At 45.1% G+C, this 18,493-nt stretch overlaps 1 protein-coding gene and 1 long non-coding RNA gene across 5 annotated transcripts in view; one reads left to right on the top strand and one right to left on the bottom strand.

The window, feature by feature from the left end:
* Nucleotides 1–18,493, top strand: part of LOC307218968 — a 326,381-nt gene that overhangs the window by 247,261 nt on the left and 60,627 nt on the right. The window lies entirely within an intron of this gene.
* Nucleotides 1,903–18,493, bottom strand: part of ADCY10 (adenylate cyclase 10) — a 78,347-nt gene continuing 61,756 nt past the window's right edge. For all 4 annotated transcript variants that reach the window (XM_079981020.1, XM_079981018.1, XM_079981021.1 and 1 more), the window contains 8 exons: nt 17,357–17,516; nt 14,169–14,373; nt 13,994–14,090; nt 10,897–11,012; nt 8,845–8,962; nt 4,115–4,310; nt 3,189–3,377; nt 1,903–2,288 (listed from right to left, as the gene is read on the bottom strand). In XM_079981020.1, the coding sequence (XP_079837146.1) occupies nt 2,094–2,288; nt 3,189–3,377; nt 4,115–4,310; nt 8,845–8,962; nt 10,897–11,012; nt 13,994–14,090; nt 14,169–14,373; nt 17,357–17,516 (1,276 nt within the window). In that variant the 3' untranslated portion in view covers nt 1,903–2,093. The remainder of the gene's footprint in view (nt 2,289–3,188; nt 3,378–4,114; nt 4,311–8,844; nt 8,963–10,896; nt 11,013–13,993; nt 14,091–14,168; nt 14,374–17,356; nt 17,517–18,493) is intronic.

Below are 18,493 nucleotides of genomic sequence, written 5' to 3'. Positions count from 1 at the left end.
TGAATATAATAGTTGCTGTAACTGTGACTGTTAACCCTGGGAATGCCTTTCCCACCTCCTGTCTGGGTTTTTTTTTGGGGGGGGGGGGGCTTTCTCCCCTTCCTTATTTCCCACAACAGCCCTGAGATGTAGATTAGGCTGAGAGGTGGTGACTGGCCCAAAGTCGTCAAGTGAGCTTCATGGCCGGGGGTTTGAGCCCTGGTTTCCCCAAGTCCCAGTCCAACACACTGAGCACCACACTATGCTGACTTCCTGTCTATTTACCTGGGGAAAATATTCCAAAACAAGGCTAGATTTAAGATGCTGCAGCCACAGGGTGTCACTGTTGTATTTTTTCAGTGTCTATCCACTTGGCATTTGGGATGACAAGCAAACTAATGCCAGTGTGCTGGAAGAAGAGTTTGGATTTGATATCCCGCCTTTCACTCCCCTTCAGGAGTCTCAAAGCGGCTAACAATCTCCTTTCCCTTCCTCCCCCACAACAAACACTCTGTGAGGTGAGTGGGGCTGAGAGACTTCAAAGAAGTGTGACTGGCCCAAGGTCACCCAGCAGCTGCATGTGGAGGAGCGGAGACTCGAACCCGGTTCCTCAGATTACAAGACTACCGCTCTTAACCACTACACCACACTGGCTCTCAGAAGAAGCAAAGATCCCCAGTGCTGAAGCAATGATTCTTCAACATCAACTTCTTTGGACTGGTCATGTTGTGTGGATGCCTGGTTATCATCTTCCAAAGCAACTACTCTATTCTGAACTTAAAAATCGAAAGTGTAATGCTGGTGGTCAACAAAAGAGGTTCAAAGACTCTCTCAGGGCAAATCTTTAAAAATAGTATAAACACCGACAACTGGGAAACACTGACCTGCGAGCGCTCCAGTTGGAGAACAGCCTTTACCAAAGGTGTCATGGGCTTTGAAGACACTCAAACTCAGGACGAAAAGGACAAATGTGCTAAGAGGAAGGCACACTTGGCAAATTCTCACTGTGATCAACTCCCACCCAGAAACCTATGTCCCCACTGTGGAAGGATGTGTGGATCCATAATTGGCCTCTTACGGACTCACTGTTAAGACCGTGGTCATGGAAGACAATCTTACTCAGCTACGAGTGATCGCCAAAGAATCCACTCAGAGCCAGTTCGTCTTGGGGGAATCTCTACAACTTCTTCTGGTGCCACTCCAATATAAGATTTGGAGCCACAGGGAACAACACCCTGTTGCGTATGTCTTGTCAGGAGGCAGTTGGAGGATGGATGGCGGCGAACAAATTAAGGTTGAATCCTGACAAGACAGAAGTACTTTTCTTGGGGGACAGGGTGTGGGGGACTCCCTGATCCTGAATGGGGTAACTGTGTCCCTGAAAGACCAGGTGCACAGCCTGGGAGTCATTTTGGACTCACAGTTGTCCATGGAGGTGCAGGTCCATTCTGTGTCCAGGGCAGCTGTCTACCAGCTCCATCTGGTATGCAGGCTGAGACCCTGCCTGCCCGCAGACTGTCTCACAAGAGTGGTACATGCTTTGGTTATCTTCTGCTTGGACTACTGAAATGCGCTCTACGTGGGGCTACCTTTGAAGGTCACTTGGAAACTGCAACTAATCCAAAATGCGGCAGCTAGACTGGTGACTAGGAGTGGCCGCCGGGACCATATAACACCAGTCCTGAAAGATCTTCATTGGCTTCCAGTACGATTCTGAGCACAATTCAAAGTTTTGGTGCTGACCTTTAAAGCCTTAAATGGCCCTCGGCCCTGTATACCTGAAAAAATCTACAGGACTGAAAAAAAAAGGAATCTGAACAGTCAGTTTGTTCAGAAGCACCCTCAGCCAAGGGCAAGCAGTACATGTAGGTTTTGTGTTTTGTGGAATGAAAGCATGAAAATATGCTTAAATAGATATCATCGTCTCATTTCAAAGCTTTACTGAAATCCACATTGAAGAAGCTGAATTTCAGTGTTCTGTTGCAAGGTTTTATGGGATGCTATCTATTTGAAAAGATAAAGTGATGAGGAAATGGGACGGACAGGCTAAATATTAGAGTTTAGCAAAGGAAGAAAGGATTTGCTGAAGAGAGTTGGTGCACTTGAGAATTATCTCAGCTTATCTCATCCTCACTCATTGAGTCTGGGAATGGATTGTCTATGTCCAGTTCTGGCACATTCAACAGATACTTGTTTTTATGGAAGGCTCCCACGTCTTTCTCTGCCATTCCTACTTCCCATATGGGAAAATCAGGAGCCGTCTTTAACCAGTAATCTTCCATGGGACTTTTGCCAGTGAACCACCACTCCTAGGAGAAATAAGGAAACAGGAACTGCTTAGAATGTTACTTGAGAGAGTCCGTTTGGGATAGAGAGAAAGGAGCGGAGAAGAATCCATCTTTTGCCTGGTACTATCTCTATCTGTCATAGGCTACACCCTAGAATTGTGACATAGTTGTGAAAGAGCCACTTTCTGGCCAGCACACCACTCTGCTAGGTGGGAATTGACAAGGAACATAGCCAGTGCTATTTTTCCAGGGAAAGAGGTATCAGAACTCACCATGAACTTCTTCCTTGCTGGGACTGAGTTCTGGCTGAAAAAAAGGTTCCGAGCATACCACATGGAAAAGAACAGGCTGTGCAAGATATGAAGCCACTCTGATGTTTAATTGTGTACAATTGAGGTTTTTTAAAGTTGTTGCCTTTTTATTAAGAAATACAGATCAGTCAAACTTCCAAACCAGCCATGCCATTCTGTATCTAGTCGTCTCCCAGGAATATTGGTCCAATCTCAGGATTGTCCCATTTATATCTAAATCTATATCCCCTATTTCATTTACTCCCAATCTGTTACATACCACCATGTTATTCTTGGGCATCACTAATAATAAGAATAAGAATAAGAATAAGAATAAGAATAAGAATAAGAATAATTTTATTTATACCCCGCCCATCTGGCTGGCTTTCCCAGCCACTTTGGGCGGCTTACAACATGTCTAAAAACATATTGAAAACATCCTTTAAAACGTCCCTAAACAGGGCTGCCTTCAGATGTCTTCTAAAAGTCAGATAGTTGTTTATTTCCTTGACATCTGATGGGAGGGCATTCCACAGGGCGGGCGCCACTACTGAGAAGGCCCTCTGCCTGGTCCATCGTCCATTGTCCCTGGAGAAATATTTTTTACTGACTGGCGATCTCAAGACTTTACCTTGGTAATTTCCAGCCAGGATTGCTCCAAATGGTTTCCATACATCTCGCTGTCCTCAAATGCCTTCTCAAGGAAGCTTTGGCTGTTTTCATCCTGCCCAAGCATGAGTTGGACGTAGGCCTTCATATGGTAAACCCTGGAATAGTAGACGGGGCTTGTGGAGCACTGCATCATTGCTTGTTCCAAATTCTAATGGGAGCAATAGGAGAATCATGCCAAGCAGAGTCAGAAGGACGGCGAGGTTGAATAGAAGAAGAAGGTTGGGAAGCAAAGACAAAACACGACTTCTCCCTTTTTAGTTCGCACAACACAGGGAGCCAAACTGCTGTCCAAACCGTGGCTTGCGATGAAGCCCTCACCTCACTAAAGACAAACTGTAGCCAAGGTTTGTTCTTGGATACAGCTCAGGGTTAGAGAGGAGATAGCGTAACCGCAGGTCACAGCTCAGGCAATAAACCTCGGCTTAGCTCAGTATGGCAAGGAGCAAAAAGACCCAAGGAGAAGCAACATAGCCCATCCCAGAATCAGCTATTTGGTGGCTATTATCTTGTATTTAATGTGTTGCAAAAGCGAGGTCTCAACAGGCTAAGGGAGACAATACGTGCTGTGACTCCTATCTTTTGGCGTACTGTAAAGGTAAAGGGACCCCTGACCATTAGGTCCAGTCGTGACCAACTCTGGGGTTGTGGCGCTCATCTTGCATTATTGGCTGAGGGAGCCGGCGTACAGCTTCCGGGTCATGTGGCCAGCATGACTAAGCCGCTTCTGGCGAACCAGAGCAGCGCACGGAAACACTGTTTACCTTCCCGCTGGAGCGGTACCTGTTTATCTACTTGCACTTTGACGTGCTTTCAAACTGCTAGGTTGGCAGGAGCAGGGACACTTGAGACAGAGGAAATTTCCAGAGCCCACCTCCAAGCCCTTACTTTTGTGATCTTGTTGCGCATCTCACGAGCCTTCCCGGGCCTTTCCTCAATATATTTCCTCAGCAGCAGAGCCTCACACTCCACAAACTTGCAGAATCCATGGTTAGCATAAAGCGACGCGCTCGTTCTCCTCACCAACCTTCTCGCCTGTTCAAACAGCTCCATAAAGTCATCCCACTCTTGAAGTCTGCCACACCTGTGAGACGGAGCGGTGGCAGTTACAGGTCAAGAGGAGAGTCCTCTTTCTAAAGCTGTAGACTCTAAGCTCCAATTTCCAGCACAAAAGGACAATAGATCTAAAATGCTGTCAGAGGTGGATTTAGGGCAATGCGACCAGATTCCCCACAAAGGGTTCAGGGGCCAAGTGGACGCTTTTCCGCCATCTTCCCAAAGGCCAGTAAGCATTTGCTTTGGGAAGGGGGCTACAGCGTGAGGGTGCTGACATGTCTTAGAATCGCCCATCTGGCTAGGTTTCCCCAGCCACTCTGGGCAGCTTCCAACAAAACACTAAAATACAGTAACCTATTAAATATTAAAAGCTTCCCTAAACAGGGCTGCCTTCAGATGTCTTCTAAAAGTTTGGTAGTTATTTTTCTCTTTGACATCTGAAATTTTGAAGGGGAAAAAGGCACCTGAATCGTGGAAAGAGGCTTTCATCTCACTTATACCGAAAACAGAGACTGAGAAGAACCAGGTTAAAAACTACCGCCCTATATCTTTACTCAATGTGGATTACAAAATTTTTGCAGACATTTTGGCAAAAAGATTGAAAAGAGTTTTAGCAGAAGAGATTCATAAGGACCAAACAGGCTTTCTCCCAGGTAGACATATGTCAGACAATGTGAGAAACATTATAGATATTTTGGAGCTGCTGGATGTTGACATTAATAGGAAAGCAGTATTGATTTTTGTGGATGCGGAGAAAGCCTTTGACAACATTTGTTGGACTTTTATGAAAAAGAATCTCCAAGGGATGGGGGTAGGCCAAGGTTTTGAAAACGGTATAGGTGCAATATATTCTCAACAAAAGGCCAAATTAATTGTAAATAATGTGGTAACAGAAGAAATACCTATAGAAAAAGGTACACGACAGGGTTGCCCAATATCCCCTTTGCTTTTTATATCAGTCCTGGAGGTATTGTTAAACATGATTAGAAAGGACCAGTTGGTTAAAGGAGTTCAGGTCGGAGTTAGACATTATAAATTAAGAGCATTTGCAGATGATCTAGTATTGACTTTGCAACAGCCAGACACTAGTACTAAAAGAGTATTAGAATTAATTGATATATTTGGTCGAGTAGCAGGTTTTAAATTGAATAGACAAAAAACGAAAGTGTTGGAAAAAAATTTAACAATGGAAGAAAGAGAGAGTTTTCAGAATGAAACAGGCTTGGAGATAACAAAAAGGGTAAAATACCTGGGGGTAAACTTAACATCCAAGAATGTGAACTTATTTAAGGACAATTATGAAAAATGTTGGTCAGAAGTTAAAAAAGATCTGGAAATATGGTCAAGGCTGAAACTTTCCTTGCTAGGCCGAATCGCTACTATTAAGATGAATGTACTGCCTAGAATGTTGTTTTTATTCCAGACGTTGCAGATTGTGGACAAGATGGAATGCTTCAAGAAGTGGCAGAAAGATATATCAAAATTTGTCTGGCAGGGCAAAAAGCCCAGAATTAAATTTAAGATTTTAACTGACGCAAAGGATAGAGGGGGGTTTGCCCTGCCGGACTTAAGACTTTATTATGAATCAGCAGCTTTCTGCTGGTTGAAACACTGGCTACTTCTTGAGAACACTGACATTTTGGATCTGGAAGGGTACGATAATAGTTTTGGTTGGCATGCATACTTATGGTACGACAAGGTAAAGGTGTATAAAAGCTTTAAAAACCATATTGTAAGGAAAGCATTGTATAACGTTTGGATTAGATACAAAGATTTGTTGGAAAGTAAAACCCCTAGGTGGGTGTCACCAATGGAAGCTAGGGAAGTAAAAAAGCTTAATATGGATTCTAAATGGCCAAAATATCATGAGATTTTAGAATACGATGGTGAAAGGGTGAAACTTCAGAGTTATGAGAAACTAAAGCCTAAGGTCCGAGATTGGTTGCATTACCATCAAATAAATGAGACGTTTAAACAGGACAGGAAAATAGGATTTCAGAAAGAGAAGTCAAAATTAGAAACAGAATTGTTGGAACCCAATACTAAGAACTTATCAAAAATGTATAACTTGCTGCTAAAATGGAATACACAGGATGAAACGGTGAAATCAGCTATGATTAAATGGGCACAAGATATCGGTCATGATATTATGTTTGCTGACTGGGAACAGTTATGGACCACCGGTATTAAATTTACTGCATGTAATGCATTAAGAGAAAATATTATGAAAATGATCTACCGGTGGTACATGACCCCAGTCAAGCTTGCAAAAATTTATCATTTGCCTAATAATAAGTGTTGGAAATGTAATGAGACTGAAGGCACTTTCTACCACCTTTGGTGGACCTGCCCAAAGGTTAAAGCTTTCTGGGAAATGATCTATAATGAAATTAAGAAGGTCCTTAAGTGGACTTTTCCTAAGAAACCAGAGGCTTTCCTCTTGGGCATGGTGGGCCAAGCGGTGTCAAGGAAGGATAGGACTTTCTTTATGTATGCCACTACAGCAGCAAGAATTCTACTGGCAAAGTATTGGAAGACGCAAGAACTACCTACTCTGGAAGAATGGCAAACAAAGGTGATTGACTTTATGGGACTGGCCGAGATGACGGGCAGAATCCGGGACCAGGGGAAAGAGACAATGGAAGAGGACTGGAAGAACTTCAAAATATATCTTAAAAATAATTGCAAAATTGAGGAATGTTAGGATGTCAGGGGGTAAGAAGTAAAGAATTGCAGCAGTAAACAAAAAGACTTAAGAAACTTTTACGAAAGGGAACTAAGACAATGGACTTAAGGGTTGCTAAAGAATTATTAAACAAGGATGCAGGGATGGGGAGGTATGGGGAAGTCAAAGAAAGAAGGGTAAGAACCGATGAGTATGATGTGATACTGTTTTATATTGTTCTTTATTATATGTGTGGAAATTAATAAAAATTATTATAAAAAAAAAAAAAATGACATCTGATGGGAGGGCGTTCCACAGAGCGGGCGCCACTACCGAGAAGGCCCTCTGCCTGGTTCCCTGTAACTTGGCTTTTCGCAGCGAGGGAACCGCCAGAAGGCCCTCAGCGCTGGACCTCAGTGTCCGGGCAGAATGATGGGGGTGGAGACGCTCCTTCAGGTATACTGGACCAAGGCCATTTAGGGCTTTAAAGGTCAGCACCAATACTTTGAATTGTGCTCGGAAACATACTGGGAGCCAGTGTAGGTCTTTTAAGACTGGTGTTATATGATCTCGGCAGCCGCTCCCAGTCACCAGTCTAGCTTCCGCATTCTGGATTAGTTGTAGTTTCCGGGTCACCTTCAAAGGTAGCCCCACATAGAGCGCATTGCAGTAGTCCAAGCAAGAGATAACTAGAGCATGCACCACTCTGGCAAGACAGTCTGTGGGCAGGTAGGGTCTCAGCCTGCGTACCAGATGGAGCTGATAAACAGCTGCCCTGGACACAGAATTGACCTGCACCTCCATGGACAGCTGTGAGTCCCGAATGACTCCCAGGCTGCACACCTGGTCCTTCAGGGGCACAGTTACCCCATTCAGGACCAGTGAGTCCTCTACACCCGCCCATCTCCTGTCCCCACAAAACAGTACTTTTGTCTTGTCAAGATTCAACCTCAATTTGTTAGCCGCCATCCATCCTCCAACCGCCTCCAGACACTCACACCTTCACCGCCTTCACTGGTTCCGATTTGAAAGAGAGGTAGAGCTGTGCAACTGAAAAGCGCAAGCTCAAAGACTGCCCCCTCCAAACAGAGTGGCAAATAAACATAGCACTGTATTGCCCGTAGAATAAATGGCTAAAAACATGGAAATTAGTGTGTGTTGCTTCAATATTTTTCAGCCTTTTTCACCCACGGCATTTTGTTTCTTTCTAAGAAACTAGGCAAGTGATGCAGGGACGCCATCTATGGGGCAGCCCCCCCCCCAGTTCTTTCTCTCTCTCTAATTTTTATTAGATTTTCTGTTTTGCAATTTAAAAAACTCATTTTACATCATTAAAATATCAATGACTTCCCTTCTTCTCTTTCCATGGTATTTTGCATATCATAAATCCCTGCATATTTTATATAAACTATACCATTCAGTATTTTGTTATTGCATCCATCAAAACTTATTTACACTGTTGAATTTATCTTAATGCTCCCAACGTTTTAAAGTGTACACAGTTTCATCCCATATAGTCAATAAATGTTTTCCAATCTTCTCTAAACGTATGTTCTTCTTGTTCTATATGTTAGGCCTGCAAACTGTGCATATTCCATCAGTTTAAGTTGCCATTCTTCTTTGCTCATTTTCCATTTTGGGGCTAACAAAACATGGGCCACAGTAGTAGCATACATAAATAAGCTTTTCTAGCACCTGAGAATTTCAGTCCGAATTATCCCCAACAAAAAGGACTCTAGTTGTTTTTTTGTTTTTTGAGGGGGGCGTTGAAAAGTACTTTTAAACATTTTTTTTTCAATTCATAGTGGATTATCTCCCAATACTCTTTTACCCTTTTACAAGTCCACCACATGCAGTCTTAAGATTGAGATGAGTAACACCGAGTGCTAAACTTTACCAAATCGCCAGAGAAGAATACAAGCCAAGCATGATGCTGTTTTGAGACATAAGGATGCAGTTCATTTGCTGGTTCAAAACAAAGTCCAGGCAGAAGTCAAAGGACTTAAATGAAAAACCTGCAAAAGAAAAGACACCTGTAAACAGGCAGCCTGCCTCTGATCTCACAGGGAACGAAATAAACGTATGCAGTGCTTTTTCTGGGGGTACGCAGGGGTACACATATCCCTAAACATTCTGTGAATTTAAGTTTGGCCTCATTGAGGGGCAGTATTTCAATATGAGTAGGAAAATGAGAGTACCCCCTAACGATTTTTTTATATATATAAAAAAGCATTGAACGTATGGATTTCAATTCTGAAATGACATCCTCTGCATTTATGAAATTTCATCGTGAAATTCAGTTGGGACATTCCAAGTATTCCCCAATGCAGAGAGCCGGCCCGCCCATGAGGCAGGGTCATGCACCCGCCTCAGGCAGCGGAAGTCCAAGAGGCGGGCACTCTGTCTGCCCCACTGCTTTCGTAGTCTCGAGGGAGGAGTTACCTACAGAAAATGCTTTTCCAACTTGAAAACATGCCCTTTGGTACAAACCTCATCCTTCTTTTCCTTTAACCAACTCCTTACCAGCCTTAACAGCTGTACATTTTGAGACCCATGCTTTCCAGTTACAGTGGTACCTCGGGTTACAGACGCTTCAGCTTACAGACTCCGCTAACCCAGAAATAGTACCTCGGGTTAAGAACTTTGCTTCAGGATGAGAACAGAAATCGCGCAGTGGCAGTGGGAGGCCCCATTAGCTAAAATGGTGCTTCAGGTTAAGAACAGTTTCAGGTTAAGAACGGACCTCCAGAACGAATTAAGTTCTTTAACCCGAGGTACCACTGTACATGGACCATAAAGAAGGCTGATCGCCGAAGAATTGATGCTTTTGAATTATGGTGCTGGAGGAGACTCTTGAGAGTCCCATGGACTGCAAGAAGATCAAACCTCTCCATTCTGAAGGAAATCAGCCCTGAGTGCTCACTGGAAGGACAGAACGTGAAGCTGAGGCTCCAATACTTTGGCCACCTCATGAGAAGAGAAGACTCCCTGGAGAAGACCCTGATGTTGGGAAAGATGGAGGGCACAAGGAGAAGGGGGAGACAGAGGACGAGATGGTTGGATAGTGTTTTCGAGGTTACCAGCATGAGTCTGACCAAGCTGCGGGGGGCAGTGGAGGACAGGAGTGCCTGGCGTTCTCTGGTCCATGGGGTCACGAAGAGTCGGACACGACTAAACGACTAAACAACAACAAACCACTGTACTTGCTTCTTTTCTTTGGCATTCCTCTCTGTTTTCTTCTAGCTCAAGATGCCTTGAGAATATTTTGCTACAAGGTGGGCTATCAATGTTTCCAATAGCTGCTTGTTTCTTGAAAGTCACACGCAGTGCAATTTTTCTAGAAAAAGAGGTGCTGGAACTCACCACGAAAATCTACCTTGTTCTCTTGGAATGGCAATGGCGCTGTGGCGTTTGCCTCCTAGGTGGGTCATAAGGAAAGGGTTAAATGAGTGTGAAGTGATTGGCCAGTGGGAACCCAAGGGGAGAAGTTAGAGTTGGAGTTGTGTGGAAGTCAGCTGGGAGTTGGAGAAGGAAGAGGGAGGATAAGTTTGTGGGTTGGTCTAGTTTTAATGTGAGAGAGTGAGAGGACCTGTTAGGTGGAGTCAGATAGATAGTTGGGATAATCCGTTTGAAGTTGTTAGGAACGTATAGGTCAGTAAAGAAACTAAGATTAAGAAACTGCCAAGAAAAATGAACTGAAGCCATAAACTTGTTCATGCTTATAAAATAAATTGATGATTTGTTCATGTTAACAACTGTCTGGACTCGTGTGTACCCGAGAGAAATGGGTTGGTGGCAGCGAGGAGGCAATCACAGTGGTGGCACAGGGTCAATAGATCGTCAAACGTCCAGGGACCCTGTGCGCCCACCTGAGAGGTGTCGGAAATAAGTTCCAGCGAGTTCCAGCTGAAAAAAGCCAACCACATAGTGATAAGTGCACAGTTCTTACCAGCATAAAGCATGAGATCGAGACAGCCGGTCACAAAGCAGGCCTGCCCAATGACATTATCATCTCGCATGGATAAGTCCTCCAGCCAGCTCAGCACATGCACAGAGTCCTGGTATCTAGAGAGAAGCAGAAGGGTTGGGGGGAAAGTCTCTCCAGGCAATTCTGGTAAGGTACTGCAGTTCTTCCCAAAGCTGGCTTGGTTTGTTGTCAAAACTGTTAGACTTCCTGCTCCATGATTGCAGTCATGGGATTTTTGTATATCACATGACAGGACCAGTGGTACCTCGGGTTACATACACTTCAGCTTACAGACTCCACTAACCCAGAAATAGTACCTCAGGTTAAGAACTTTGCTTCAGGATGAGAACAGAAATCGTGCTCTGGCGGCGTGGCGGCAGCAGGAGGCCCCATTAGCTAAAGTGGTGCTTCAGGTTAAGAACAGTTTCAGGTTAAGAACGGACCTCTGGAACGAATTAAGTACTTAACCCGAGGTACCACTGTATATGTTTTGACTCAACAGAGTGGGAAGTGACGGAGACAGAATGTTTGTGTTACTGTGTTCCGTGAAGTGGGACTATTGTCCTTTGTTCTTTCTCTCTTTGCTGTCTGATGCTAGAGAGAGTGGGAGCCATGTTGCAGTGCTCCATGTGCGCTTATATGTAAATAAAGTAGATTAGCCAAAATGCTGAGAGTCTAAGGTCTGTTACGCAACTGCACAAACTCTGCGGATCCCTGAGTGTGCCGGTGTCGGTTGGCATCGGTTGCTGTGATGTTCGGGCTGAAGAAAGCTTTGAATCTCCCAAACGATCAACCAGGGGGGAGGGAAAATGCCAGTTGGGCATGTGTCTCTGCCACGGTCCTACTCGAGTGTAGGCTGAACTCCTGACAGCAACATGGTGGGTGGGCATTTTTCTGGCCATACAAGGCAGCCGCTAACTTATCATAGCTGTGCACTTCATGTAGGCTTTCCAAACTGTTTGTTGCCCAAAGCGCTTTTTTTGTGAGAATGCAAAAGCTGTGTTGTCCTCTTTGCAATGCCGTTCACAAGAAATAGCATGTGAGGGGCTTAAAGGTGACTTGAACCCAGTGCTGGCTTTACATATAAGCTAAACAAGCTATAGCTTAGGGTCCCGTTCTCTTGGGGGGCCCCAAAAAATTTAAAGGAAAAAACCCCCACTATATGTACATTTCCAAAATATAAGATATAAAACAAATAAAATAAAACCTACATACAGCAACAGTGTTTTGTGTTGTTTAGGCTCCTATGATGTAAGTAATGGGGCCCCCCTGCTAGCCTGCTCCCTAAAATTTCACTGGTTTGCTCATTTCTATATACAGTGGTACCTTGGTTCTCAAACTTAATCCTATTTGTTATGTGCAAATGGCTTTAGATACCTATTAGGTCCATAAATTACAGTGGTACGTGTTACGGACGGGATCCGTTCCGGAGGCCCATCCGTAATGTGAAATGCCCACAACTCAAAGTGCTGCGTCTGCGCAGGCACACAGCGCGATTTGGCGCTTCTGCACATGCGCAGAGCATGATTTAGTGCTTCTGCGCATGTGCGATCGGCGAAACCCAGAAGTAAACTGTTCCGCTACTTTTGGGTTGCTGTGGGACGTAACGCAAAAAGACGCAACATGAAGCGAAAGCGAGGTGTGACTGTACCATATAGCATATATTCAACACAAAAAACAGTGACAATTTGTTGTCGACAAAGGACAGCTGGACATATAAAGGGCCCCATTACCTTCAGTAGCTTAGGGCCTCATCAAACCAAAATCCGGCGCTGATAGAGACTCAAGGATGAAAGCACACTGAGTTGTATCTATACTACAAACTGGTGTCAACATGGGGCTTGAAAGATCTGTGCATAACATCCACCCATAGTATTGTTGCTACATGAAACATAGGTTTCCCTCACCAGATAATGTCAGTGTTTCTGCATAAAGTGTAGAGCTACCTTTTGTGGTTAAGCCTACTGGGCATTGCGATTGGGCTTAATTTTTTCTCATCTTAAGGGAGGAGGGTCGTTCTCTGCGACAGAAACTTTAAAACTGCCGTTTTAGTGTATGGGCAATCTATCTGGAAGATAAATTGTACTTTGAGGAGTTCGTGATCTTCCTGCCTCTGTTCCTTCAGTTCTTTGATGGCATGAAGAACAGCATTTAATGCCCTAATCGGTTGGAAGGAAGTAATAGGACTGTTAACTGTTAAGTTGTGGGTGAACATATCAGACGACACAGTGATTCTTCAAACGGCTCTTGTTTATTCACAGGCCAGAACAGAACTGAACTGAAGGTTTCAGCCAGCCTGCTTATATAGAGCTCCACTAGAACGCAACAGTAACCATTTTCTGTAACTATCCAAACACTGAACGTCACTTTCAATCCCTTATTTGCATATGTGGACCTGAGTGAAAACTATCTACAGTATCTCCCTGCTGGCCCAGGGTGAAAACTTCAGTACATAACAGGTATCTTCTTTGATGTTGGACATTGTTTTGAGAAAGTGGGGCATTGGGAGGGGGTAGCTAACGAATAATCTGCATGTAACCAGTAATGAATGATCTGCACATAGCCAGTCGGGCAAGCCACACAAGCTAGCTAGCTATAAATCAGATGATTTTGGGCAGAGTCTTTAGAGAGAAGCTCACGAATGGCGGCCGTGTAAACTGAGGCTACCTGGGGGAGTCACTTCACCGCTTCTTGAGAGCTTCCAAGTGGCAGATTGAAGTGCTTGCTTGGTTTTCGAACAGCTTAGTTTTCGAACGTTTTGGCTCCCGAACGCCGCAAACCTGGAAGTGAGTTCTCCAGTTTGCAAACCATTTTTGGAAGCCGAACATCCAACGGGGCTTCTGATTGGCTGCAAGAGCTTCAGATGCCACGCTTTGGTTTTCAAACGTTTTGGAAGTCGAACGGACTTCCGGAACGGATTCCGTTCGACTTTCAAGGTACGACTGTATATTGCTTGTTGTTTAGAATAAGATCTTTAATCTTCTCACTCACTTGTGTTTTATATTACTTCTGAGTCTCATTTTAAAAGAGCCACCTTCATTTGGCAAGACAACAATGGGAGATGCACGAGGCAAAGTACCTTGTCCTGAGAAAAAGAGCGTTGAAAAGGTCATTGAGAACAATGCAGTCGAGTTTGGGCTTCTTCAGTTGCACACACAGCTCGTGCGCCCGGTAACCTGAAAAGAAAGCAATGCATGAAATTGCCTCTCTTTCGATCCCCAAAGTCATATTTGGGAGCCGGCCAGCTGACTTACCAAGCTGGACAGCTAAAGGCAAGTTCCCCAAGCAGAGCTTCATGTAGGCTAGTGACGTTGCCAGCTTAGCTATGATTAAGAGCTCTTCTCCAACAACTCGAAGGTGTGCGCTACGTTGGATAGCCATTAACTCATATTTCATCCATTCATGCTGGTAGCCCATCAGCTGACAGCAGAGCGAGAATTCCATGTAGGAGGAGATTATCTATGGCGATGCAAACAATAAGACAAGTGAACTTTGTCGCCTATTGAGAGCTCTCGATCAGAGAGCACTCGAAATGGATTTAAGGAAGCATCTTGATAGATCAGAAGCCCTCTGAATTGATGCCGTTCTTCCCTTGATAACAATAACTATACAGTAACTGTAATTTTCAATAAGGCTATGATTTATGTTTGTCTGTTTTGTGTGTTCGTTTGTGTATAATATTGTGAAAACTAATAAAATTTTTGGGAAGATGCTGTTCTTCCTTTGACCCTTTTCATTTTTTTAAATTTTTATTGTTAAAATAATTCAACATTAATACATACATGTTACGAATATACAAACATACAAACATACATTTTGTACAATCCTTAAGAACATTCATACATACCTACACTCAATCCCACAAATTCTTCCTTTTCCCACCACCATCCCTCATCCCTCACCCCACCCTTGTGATAAACTTCCAATCTACTCAATTGCAATTTCTTTCCATTTCTATTACTTTCTTTCACATACTTTTAAACCAGTTTTCTGCTTCTTTTTCTGTTACACATTGTTATCCATCTTATGTAGTACAGTGGTGCCTCGCAAGACGAAATTAATCCGTTCCGTGAGGCTCTTCGTATAGCGGTTTTTTCGTCTTGCGAAGCAAGCCCATTGACAGCTTAGCGGATTAGCGCTATTAGCGGTTTAGCGGCTTTTAGCGGATCAGCTGATAAGCAGCTTATCAGCGGGATCAGCTGATAAGCAGCTTAGGGCTTAGGAAAGGGGGGGAGGGGAAAAACCTCCGCAGGAACTCGCAAGACATTTTTGTCTTGCGAAGCAAGCCCATAGGGAAATTCGTTTTGCGAAGCGCCTCCAAAACGGAAAACCCTTTCGTCTAGCGGGTTTTCCGTCTTGCGAGGCGTTCGTCTTGCGGGGCACCACTGTATTTCAGTATTTATAATGGAACTTGTTTATTCTAAAAGGAGTTCTGATTTTTCAATATAATTTTGCAAGTATCCTTTAAACACCTTCCAGTCCTTGTCTATCTTCTCTTTTGAGATCCTTCCAATTTCTCCCATTGTTTTGGATATATTGTAATACTCCAATAATTTGGCAAGCCAAATTTGTTTTTGTCAGTATAATACCACTTTTCCAATTTTTCGCAATCAATAGCCTTGTGGCTACTGTTGCATATAAATATAATGTCTTGTCTTCTTCCTTTAGACTTCCTGGTAGTAGGGGAATTGGACCCTTTTCATTCTGATTTCCACCCCAGTGAGAGGGCCAAGGGGGGAGTCAGTGACTCTGGTGGGTGGGTAACATTTCTCTGGAGATGACCCAAGTTTAGGGTCCCAGGAAGGACAAAGGGCCAGTGACAAACATGAACCTCAGGGAGCTCCTAAGGTGCACTAATGCAAACACATAACACACGCTTCTGGTGGCTGTACAGCTGGTGCGCTTCCCTGGACTTGTTCTCTGAGCTTGACAGCTGGTAAGGTAAAGGACCCCATGACAGTTAAGTCCAGTCAAAGGCAACTATGGGGTTGCGGCGCTCATCTCGCTTTCAGGCCAAGGGAGCTGGCGTTTGTTCACAGCTTTCCAGGTCATGTGGCCAGGAGGACTAAACCTTCTGACACAACAGGAGACCGTGACGGAAACCAGAGCGCACAGAAACGCCATCTACCTTCCCACCACAGCGGTACCTACCATATTTTTCGCTCTATAAGACGCACCAGACCACAAGACGCATCTAGTTTTTGGAGGAGGAAAACAAGAAAAAAAATATTCTGAATCTCAGAAGCCAGAACAGCAAGAGGGATCGCTGCGCAGTGAAAGCAGCAATCCCTCTTGCTGTTCTGGCTTCCGGGATAGCTGTGCAGCCTGCATTCGCTCCATAAGACGCACACACATTTCCCCTTACTTTTTAGGAGGGAAAAGGTGAGTCTTATAGAGCAAAAATTACAGTATTTATCTACTTGCACTGGCGTGCTTTCGAACTGCTAGGTTGGCAGGAGCTGGGGCAGAGCAATGGGAGCTTACCCTGTTGCGGGGATTCGAACCGCTGACCTTCTGATCGGCAAGCCCAAGAGGCTCAGTGGTTTAGCGCCAGCTGTGCCAGGACTGTTGGAGCAATGAATGGCAATGTCTACACTACAAAATCCAGTACCCTCGTCTGACGGTCTAGCACAGACCCCTCACCATCTTCCAGCTCTGGCACAAAACCCCACAAATCTCTACCCCCTTCCCCTGCATCGGCCTCCTGCCCCCCCCCAGCTAATCCTGCCACTCCTCAGAGCCCTGCTATTCCCTGACATTTAGAGGCGATAAGCCTACTTCTGAATGATGTGGTCGGTGTGACCTTTTGCTTTGCTTTTGGAGAAATATAGAGCTAGGTGTGTCCTTTTTGGGGGTCTCTAATTGTCACCGTGGGTTAAACCACAGAGCCTAGGGCTTGGCGATCAGAAGGTTGGCGGTTTGAATCCCTGCGACGGGGTGAGCTCCCATTACTAGGTCTCAGCTCCTGCCAACCTAGCAGTTCAAAAGCACACCCAAAAGTGCAAGTACCAGTAGATAAATAGGTACCACTCTGGCGGGAAGGTAAACGGCGTTTCTGTGCGCTGCTCTGGTTTGCCAGAAGCGGCTTAGTCATGCTGGCCACATGACCCGGAAGCTGAACGCCGGCTCCCTCGGCCAATAAAGCGAAATGAGCGCCGCAACCCCAGAGTCGGTCATGACTGGACCTAATGGTCAGGGGTCCATTTACCTTTACCTAATAGTCCAGGAGGCTTTCCCCTCTTTTAGACAGCTTAGATTTTGCTATGCTGGTCCTTACTTCCATATCGACCAGGTTTGATCATTGAAATGCCATCTAAAGAGAGCTGCCAACGAAAATGATTTGGAAGATGCAGTCGGTGCCAAGTGCTGCTGCACACCTCATGGGCAAATTTTCCCATGAAGGAGCGGCCAGCGAAAAGGCGGGAGCAAAAGCTTTCTGTACCTGGGACTCGTCTTGAGATTCCTCTGCACAGTTCACATTCATGAGAGCCGCTAAGCGGGAGAACTTTTTGCTGCTGCTGGCAAGATCCAGGCTGAAGAGCTGCCACAGCAGGGAAAGGCAGTGCCCTTGCTGGTACAGAAAAGCTAGTTTCTTCTCCCTGCTATAAAAGATACCATAGGAGTGCAGGGGATCAGAAAGCCACTCTCCTCACAATCCCCCTTCCTATCTTTGAGATAATCCAGGAAGTTCCAATTTACTGGTGCAATAAGTCCACTTACCTCTTTTGGTCGCAGGGCGGCAGAGGCTCATGTGGGACCCCAATGAGAGAGGCATGGCCTCAGTGCCCCTTCTGGATGGCTGTAAGGTTACCAGACATCCCCGTTTCCTGGGGACAGTCCCCAGATTTACAAATCAGCCCCCATACAAAATCCATTGAAGTTGAAAAGTGTCCCTGGATTCACTGGAAAAAAATCTGGTAACCTTACTCCACCACCTATCAGGAGCCGAATCCTAGCCTGCACCCCACTTTGGCGAATGGGGATGCAGGCTCAGACATGGGCTGTGCCAGGGGGTGGAGCTGCGGAGCAGGAAGGCTTCCCTTGGGTCCGCCCCCTGGCCATTTAAATAGCCCTCACCCAGGGCCCTGCTGACTTTCCTTCGTCGGGTTCCCCTGCCCGCCCACCCTCGGTTTAAGCTGTTAGCCAAGGACTTTGCTGTGGCTACAGAGGTGGCCGTTTTATGGGGCCAGGTAGGAATTTGTCTGATCGCCGAAGAATTGATACTTTTGAATTGTGGTGCTGGAGGAGACTCTTGAGAGTCCCATGGACTGCAAGAAGATCAAACCTCTCCATTCTGAAGGAAATCAGCCCTGAGTGCTCACTGGAAGGACAGATCCTGAAGCTGAGGCTCCAATACTTTGGCCACCTCATGAGAAGAGAAGACTTCCTGGAAAAGATCCTGATGCTGGGAAAGATAGAGGATACAAGGAGAAGGGGATGACAGAGGACGAGATGGCTGGACAGTGTTCTCGAAGCTACCAGCATGAGTTTGACCAAACTGCGGGAGGCAGTGGAAGACAGGAGTGCCTGGCATGCTCTGGTCCAGGGGGTCACAAAGAGTTGGACACGACTAAACAAC

Source organism: Podarcis cretensis, assembly GCF_951804945.1.
Source record: "Podarcis cretensis genome assembly, chromosome: 6".
NCBI lineage: Eukaryota > Metazoa > Chordata > Lepidosauria > Squamata > Lacertidae > Podarcis > Podarcis cretensis.
Note: the sequence above shows the minus strand (reverse complement) of the source record. Positions and strands in the feature narration are given on the sequence as shown.